We start from the raw sequence: 9,216 nt of genomic DNA, 5'->3' as shown, positions 1-9,216 counted from the left end.
TTATGTAACTCTTCACCTGCTCCTGCGGGACTCTATAGGAGGACTAGGGACTTCATGTAACTCTTCACCTGCTGCTGCGGGGCTCTATAGGAGGACAGGAGACATTATGTAACTCTTTATCTGCTGCTGCGGGGCTCTATAGGAGGACAGGGGACATTATGTAACTCTACACCTGCTGCTGCAGGGCTCTATAGGAGGACAGGGGACATTATGTACCTCTTCACCTGCTGCTGCGGGGCTCTATAGGAGGACAGGGGACATTATGTAACTCTTCACCTGCTGCTGCGGGGCTCTATAGGAGGACAGGGGACATTATGTAACTCTTCACCTGCTGCTGCGGGGCTCTATAGGAGGACAGGGGACATTATGTAACTCTTCACCTGCTACTGCGGGGCTCTATAGGAGGACAGGGGACATTATGTAACTCTTCACCTGCTGCTGTACGGTTGTATAGAAAGAACAGACAGATAATTTTACACATTACCTGCTAGGAGATTGGAGATGTTATCTGCTCCTGCTGCGGGGTGCTATAGCAGAACACATAGATATAATTTAACTTCATTAATTTGTTGGTACTTACACTATATCAACATAGATACCTATATACAAAAAGAAAGGATGGAGCTACTCAAAGAATATAATAAATGACAATGTCTTTATTAGATAACAAAATACATATAAAATTCATTAAAAAGGAGGAAAACGGACATCAGAAAAAGGCAGCAAACCCGGGAATATGATGTACTGTAGGGAAAGTAGAGTATTCCAGCTCACTCCCACAGGTGCTCCAGGACTAGACTGGACGTATCCAGCGATGGACACTTTGCTTCTTCTTACTATGATGTCCTGTGCAACAAAGAATGATGAAAAGTGCAAATACAATAATGGGTCTGATGGCTAAAAATAAAGAAAGTAAGTAATATGCAGAGTCTCTGGTAAGTGTACTGGGCAGTATAAGACGGCATAAAGTGCATGTAAAGTAGCCAAATCCATGTACAATGAGCCATATGCAGAGTTACTAATGATTAACTAACCAGTATACAGTACAATATTAAAGTGCAGAAAATTCCATGTACAGACAATTCATACTACACAGGATAAATACATAGAACTGTGACAGCAATAAGACCACAATTGGCAGTAATGAGGAGTAGGGGGTCCCGGATGCCGCCAGCCCAACACGTGTTTCTGCCCAACGACCTTCGTCCGGGGGTGGCAACATAAATACCTAATATGGGAAAATAAAGTTTGCCCTCACACCGGAATGACCCCCTCAGTGGGCTGTAATGTCGGCCATGTTGGTTGGCACCTAATTTTCCTAGAAACAGACGCCGGCAGAAGATGCCTCCCTAACCTGACAGAAATAACGTGTTACATTGTTACAGCGCCTGCGGGCACTGCAGCTCCGTAAACTGAGAGTGACCCCCACAATCCTCTTCGCCACTGGGTCACGCCAAATTTGCTGTGCCGGTGCCCGGAGTGTCGACGTCTTGTGCCAATTAACCGATTTATTGCTGGAGGGGTCTGCGCGCTTTGTAAGTGATGCCAAGGAAATTAGCTGAAGTGTCTGGAAAAGTGTCTCCAGATGGGACCTGCTTTCTGGTGAAGACTCGGGATGGCAGAGGTCACCTGACTTTGTCGGGAATGTGAGCGCCATTGTATCACCCGCACAACATGTGGAAGATGTTACAGCAGAGATTTGTTACAGTGTGTGGGATGGAGGCATCACGTGATGGGGGGGCGCAAAAGACTCCGAAAACGCAGATTAAACCTGTGAATGGTGACGATCTGTGAGACACAAAGAGTGATAAGAACATTCAGGACTCCAGTAGAGGGATGCTGGGAGTTGTAGTTGTGCAGAGTTGTAGTTGTGCAACAGTTAGAGGTGCCCTTTTTAGGAAAACACTGCTTCTAACCTACATGATTTCAACTGGGGCCTGTGTAATACCATATTTCCCCTGTGGTGGCGCTGCATGGAACCCTTGTATTGTACTGACAGGTGACCCTTATGTATGCTGGGAGTTGTAGTTCTGTAACAGACACACCGGTTGGGAAACACTGCCTTAGAGAGTGTAACATTAATACATGGACACATCATCATTACATTGTAGTAAATGAAGAGACGTCTAACGAGGATTCTCCCATCTGATTCCGTATACGACACACGAACGACTCGACTGCAAATGGCGCAGTGTCTGATAAGAGCGGCTGTCAGCGCAGGACATTCCTCACCCTGTCCAGATAACATTACCGCATGCACCGCGAACGAGGATACACATTAACTTCCACCTCCGTGCGTCGCAACACGATAGAGAAAGCGAATGAGCGAAAACAATGGAAGCGAAGTGACAACGTAGTAAAATATTCAGGCATCTATGTAGGAGAAAACAATAAAAAAAATAACAACATTACATATTATACGCACACGCTATGACATCATGTAGTCTACAATTATGTTGTATACATAAAATAGAGCATACAGTCATATAATATAACACAACGTAACATAATATAGCAAAATATAATACTATGATAAGATAAAATATGTTATAATAAAACATACAATAATGTAGTAAAACATAGCATAATAAAACAAAACATATGTAATAAAACAATATAATATACACATATGATATACTGTAATAAAAGATAAGACAATAGAACATTACATATATGTAATAAAACATAATATAACATACACACAATGTAACATGATCATATATCATATGATAATAATATAACATCCTGTAATAAAATGTAACACAATAGAACATAACACATATAGAATAAAACACCCAATAATATAATATACACCCAATAATATAAAATACACCCAATAATATAATATACACCCAATAATATAAAATACACCCAATAATATAAAATACACCCAATAATATAAAATACACCCAATAATATAAAATACACCCAATAATATAAAATACACACAATAATATAAAATACACACAATAATATAAAATACACAAAATAATATCAAATACACCCAATAATATAATATACACCCAATAATATAATATACAGCCAATAATATAAAATACACACAATATAAAAAAATGATACACTACAATATACTGTAATACAATGTAATATAACACAACTTAACATAATATAGCAAAATATAATACTATGATAAGATAAAATATGTTATAATAAAACATACAATAATGTAGTAAAACATAGCATAATAAAACAAAACATATGTAATAAAACAATATAATATACACACAATATGATATACTGTAATAAAAGATAACACAATAGGACATTACACATATGTAATAAAACATAATATAACATACTGTAATAAAATGTAACACAACACATATAGTAAAACAATGGTATATACACAAAATAATATATAACATACTGTAATAAAAGATACCTCAATAGAACATTACATATATGTAATAAAACATAATATAATATAATATAATATAACATACACACAATGTAACATGATCATATATCACATGATAATAATATAACATCCTGTAATAAAATGTAACACAATAGAACAAAACACATATAGAATAAAACACCCAATAATATAATATACACCCAATAATATAGTATACACCCAATAATATAATATACACCCAATAATATAAAATACACCCAATAATATAAAATACACCCAATAATATAATATACACCCAATAATATAAAATACACCCAATAATATAATATACACCCAATAATATAAAATACACCCAATAATATAATATACACCCAATAATATAAAATACACCCAATAATATAATATACACCAAATAATATAATATACACCCAATAATATAATATACACCCAATAATATAATATACACCAAATAATATAAAATACACCCAATAATATAAAATACACCCAATAATATAATATACACCCAATAATATAATATACACCCAATAATATAAAATACACCCAATAATATAATATACACCAAATAATATAATATACACCCAATAATATAAAATACACCCAATAATATAAAATACACCCAATAATATAATATACACCCAATAATATAAAATACACCCAATAATATAATATACACCCAATAATATAAAATACACCCAATAATATAATATACACCCAATAATATAATATACACCCAATAATATAAAATACACCCAATAATATAAAATACACCCAATAATATAATATACACCCAATAATATAATATACACCCAATAATATAATATACACCAAATAATATAAACTACACAATATAAAAAAATAAATAAATAAATGATACACTACAATACACTGTAATACAATGTGATATAACACAACATATTTTTTCTGGATTTTCTCAGTAGTTTTTGATTGACCTCACTAGTCACATGACTTACATGCCCGTTCGGGTCATATTGGTGGATCTTCTAGAGTAGTAGTTTCAATTGAGCCCAGAGGTTGGGTTATCCAGTATTAGAAAGACATTGTTGATTTCTTCCAGAAACAGCGCCACTCTTGTCCTCAGGTTGTGTGTGGTATTGCAGCTCAGTTCCTTTGAGATTAATGGAGCAGAGTTGTAATAATACACACAACAGGGACACGCTGACTAATGCACAGTGTCCTCCCCCCATACATGACACACAGACACGACACAGCTGCTTCATTCCAGGGGCCTCACTGATGAACCTCACCCAGTGCAGTGGATTGAGCCCCCCCTACAGCCATTGCAGTGGATTGAGCCCCCCCTACAGCCATTGCAGTGGATTGAGCCCCCTACAGCCATTGCAGTGGATTGAGCCCCCCCTACAGCCATTGCAGTGGATTGAGCCCCCCCCCCCCTACAGCCATTGCAGTGGATTGAGCCCCCCCTACAGCCATTGCAGTGGATTGAGCCCCCCTACAGCCATTGCAGTGGATTGAGCCCCCCCCCCTACAGCCATTGCAGTGGATTGAGCCCCCCCTACAGCCATTGCAGTGGATTGAGCCCCACTACAGCCATTGCAGTGGATTGAGCACCCCTACAGCCATTGCAGTGGATTGAGCCCCCCCTACAGCCATTGCAGTGGATTGAGCCCCCCTACAGCCATTGCAGTGGATTGAGCCCCCCCTACAGCCATTGCAGTGGATTGAGCCCCCCCTACAGCCATTGCAGTGGATTGAGCCCCCCTACAGCCATTGCAGTGGATTGAGCCCCCCCCCCCCTTCAGCCATTGTTGCAGCAGTTCTGGCCAGTCATCCATGCTCTGCGGTTGGCCCCATCATAACTCACGTGGAGAAATCCCCCATAAGCGCCCACGTTACGGCCCACGCTTGTCTCACAGATGACAGCTTCAATATCTCGGCCTTTATTAGCAGCAAAAACACATTCTGGGCCATAAAACCGACAGAAACCACCGAGATTTGTGGTTACGAGAAACATTTCATTGTGCAGCCGCCTGTGATATTATAGGAATACAACATATGTGATTTATTATACAGTCGTGTCAGGGCCGGGATATAACCCTGGGCGTCTGTCCGAAGATATACACCAACCTACCCAGGATATCCACCAACCTACCCCAGAATATACACCAACCTACCCAGGATATCCACCAACCTACCCCACAATATCCACCAACCTACCCCAGGATATCCACCAACCTACCCCAGGATATCCACCAACCTACCCAGGATATCCACCAACCTACCCCAGGATATCCACCAACCTACCCCAGGATATCCACCAACCTACCTCAGGATATCCACCAACCTACCCCAGGATATCCACCAACCTACCCCAGAATATCCACCAACCTACCCCACAATATACACCAACCTACCCAGGATATCCACCAACCTACCCCACAATATCCACCAACCTACCCCAGGATATCCACCAACCTACCCCAGGATATCCACCAACCTACCCCAGAATATCCACCAACCTACCCCACAATATCCACCAACCTACCCCAGGATATCCACCAACCTACCCCAGGATATCCACCAACCTAACTCAGAATATCCACCAACCTACCTCAGGATATCCACCAACCTACCCCAGGATATCCACCAACCTACCCCACAATATCCACCAACCTACCCCACAATATCCACCAACCTACCCCAGGATATCCACCAACCTACCCCAGAATATCCACCAACCTACCTCAGGATATCCACCAACCTACCCCAGAATATCCACCAACCTACCCCAGAATATCCACCAACCTACCCCAGAATATCCACCAACCTACCCCAGAATGTCCACCAACCTACCCCAGGATATCCACCAACCTACCCAGGATATCCACCAACCTACCCCAGAATATCCACCAACCTAACCCAGGATATCCACCAACCTACCCCAGAATATCCACCAACCTACCCCAGGATATCCACCAACCTACCCCAGAATATCCACCGACCTACCCCAGGATATCCACCAACCTACCCCAGAATATCCACCAACCTACCCCAGGATATCCGCCAACCTATTCCAGAGTATCCACCAACCTACCCCAGGATATCCACCGACCTACCCAAGATATCCACCAACCTACCCCAGGATATCCACCAACCTACCCCAGAATATCCACCAACCTACCCCAGGATATCCATCAACCTACCCCAGAATATCCACCAACCTACCCTAGGATATCCACCAACCTACCCCAGAATATCCACCAACCTACCCCAGAATATCCACCAACCTACCCCAGGATATCCACCAACCTACCCCAGAATATCCACCAACCTACCCAGGATATCCACCAACCTACCCCAGAATATCCACCAACCTACCCCAGGATATCTGCCAACCTACCCCAGAGTATCCACCAACCTACCCCAGGATATCCACCGACCTACCCAGGATATCCACCAACCTACCCCAGAATATCCACCAACCTACCCCATTATATTCGCTAACCTACCCCAGGATATCCACCAACCTACCCCAGAATATCCCCCAACCTAACCCATTATATCCACCAACCTACCCCATTATATCCACCAACCTACCCCAGAATATCCACCAACCTACCCCATTATATCTACCAACCTACCCCAGGATATCCACCAACCTACCCCATTATATCCACCAACCTACCCAGGATATCCACCAACCAACCCCAAGATTTTTACCAACCTACCCCAAGATCTTAACCAACCTACCCCAGGATATCCACCAACCTACTCCAAGATCTCCACCAACCTACCAAGGACCTACCCCAGGATATCCACCAAACTACCCCAAGATCTCCCCCAACCTACCCAGGATATCCACCAACCTACCCCAGGATATCCACCAACCTACCCCAGGATATCCACCAACCTCCCCCAAGATCTCAACCAACCTACCCCCAGGATATCCACCAACCTACCCCACGATCTTCACCAACCCACCCCAGGGTCTCCACCAACCTACCCCAGGATATCCACCAAACTACCCGAAGATCTCCACCAACCTACCCCAGGATATCCACAAACCTACCCCAGGATATCCACCCCCCTATCCAAGGATCATTATCCTTCTACCACAGGATCTCCACCAACCTACGCCAAGATCTTCACCAACCCACCCCAGAGTCTCCACCAACCTACCACAATATATCCACCAACCTACCCCAAGATCTTCACCAACCTACCCCAGGATATCCACCAACCTACCCCAAGATCTCCACCAACCTACCCTAAGCTATCCACCAACCTACCCCAGGATATTCACAAACGTACCCCAGGATCACTATCCTCTTGCCCCAGGGTCTCCACCAACCTACCCCAAGATCATCATCCTTCTGCCCCAGGGTCTCCACCAACTTACCCCATGATCATCATCCTCCTGCCCCAGGGTCTCTACCAACCTACCCCAGGGTCTGAACAGTTTCTTGTGTTAATTCTCTCTGGCATGGGAAGAGTTAACCTTCTTCTATTCCAGCACTGGGAGGATATATAAGACCTCTTCAGGTGCTGTTTTGTGCTGGTGCTTAGACTTGTACTCTGACCATGATGGCATCATGCACCATAGCTATGTCTGTCGGAACACATATCCTGAGTTTTAACCATGGTTATCTGTCCTGTCTGATACATAGATTTTACCCTGCTTTGTTTTAGTATTTTTTGTCAGGTTTTAGTATTGTGGTGTTTGTTCTGCATTTATTTTGTTTCCTTAGTCACACTGTGCGTTTGTCAGTCCTGTTTTGACCTTGTTTGATTTAGGATCTCCTAGGATAGAATCCTGTTCTGAGCCTTGTTGTTACGCCTAGCGCTCCGGGTCCCCGCTCCTCCCCGGAGCGCTCACGGCGTCTTTCTCCCTGCAGCGCCCCGGTCAGTCCCACTGACCGGGAGCGCTGCACTGTCATGGCCGTTGGGGATGCGATTCGCACAGCGGGACGCGCCCGCTCGCGAATCGCATCCCAGGTCACTTACCTGGCCCGGTCCCCTGCTGTCATGTGCTGGCGCGCGCGGCTCCGCTCTCTAGGGCGCGCGCGCGCCAGCTCTCTGAGACTTAAAGGGCCAGTGCACCAATGATTGGTGCCTGGCCCAATTAGCTTAATTGGCTTCCACCTGCTCCCTGCCTTTATCTGACCTCCTCCCATGCACTCCCTTGCCGGATCTTGTTGCCTTGTGCCAGTGAAAGCGTTTAGTGTGTCCAAAGCCTGTGTACCTGAACTTCTGCTATCACCCCTGACTACGAACCTTGCCGCCTGCCCCGACCTTCTGCTACGTCTGACCTTGCCTCTGCCTAGTCCTTCTGTCCCACGCCTTCTCAGCAGTCAGCGAGGTAGAGCCGTTGCTAGTGGATACGACCTGGTTGCTACTGCCGCAGCAAGACCATCCCGCTTTGCGGCGGGCTCTGGTGAAAACCAGTAGCCTCTTAGAACCGGTCCACTAGCACGGTCCACGCCAATCCCTCGCTGACACAGAGGATCCACTACCTGGAAGCCGAATCGTGACAGTAGATCCGGCCATGGATCCCGCTGAGGTGCCGCTGCCAAGTCTCGCTGATCTTCCCACGGTGGTCGCTCAGCAATCGCAGCAGATTGCCCAACAAGGACAGCAGCTGTCGCAGTTGACCGCCATGTTACAGCAACTTCTGCCTCTGCTACAGCAGCAACCATCTCCTCCGCCAGCTCCTGCACCTCCTCCGCAGCGAGTGGCCGCTCCTAACCTCCGTTTGTCCCTGCCGGACAAATTTGATGGGGACTCTAAACTCTGCCGTGGATTTTTGTCTCAGTGTTCCCTGCATATGGAGATGTTGT

General features: G+C 44.3%; 1 protein-coding gene across 1 annotated transcript; it reads left to right on the top strand.

Moving 5' to 3' along the window:
• The first annotated feature begins 1,542 nt into the window (after positions 1–1,542).
• On the top strand, positions 1,543–7,910 carry LOC130295708 (adhesive plaque matrix protein-like). The gene is made up of 3 exons (XM_056546734.1): positions 1,543–1,646; positions 5,495–6,785; positions 7,026–7,910. The coding sequence occupies exons 1-3, from the start codon at positions 1,543–1,545 to the stop codon at positions 7,908–7,910; spliced, it is 2,280 nt and encodes a 759-aa protein (XP_056402709.1).
• The last annotated feature ends 1,306 nt before the right edge of the window (positions 7,911–9,216 follow it).

Source organism: Hyla sarda, chromosome 11, assembly GCF_029499605.1.
Source record: "Hyla sarda isolate aHylSar1 chromosome 11, aHylSar1.hap1, whole genome shotgun sequence".
Classification (NCBI taxonomy): domain Eukaryota; kingdom Metazoa; phylum Chordata; class Amphibia; order Anura; family Hylidae; genus Hyla; species Hyla sarda.
The sequence above is the reverse complement of the archived record's forward strand: the minus strand, read 5'-3'. Positions and strand labels throughout refer to the sequence as shown.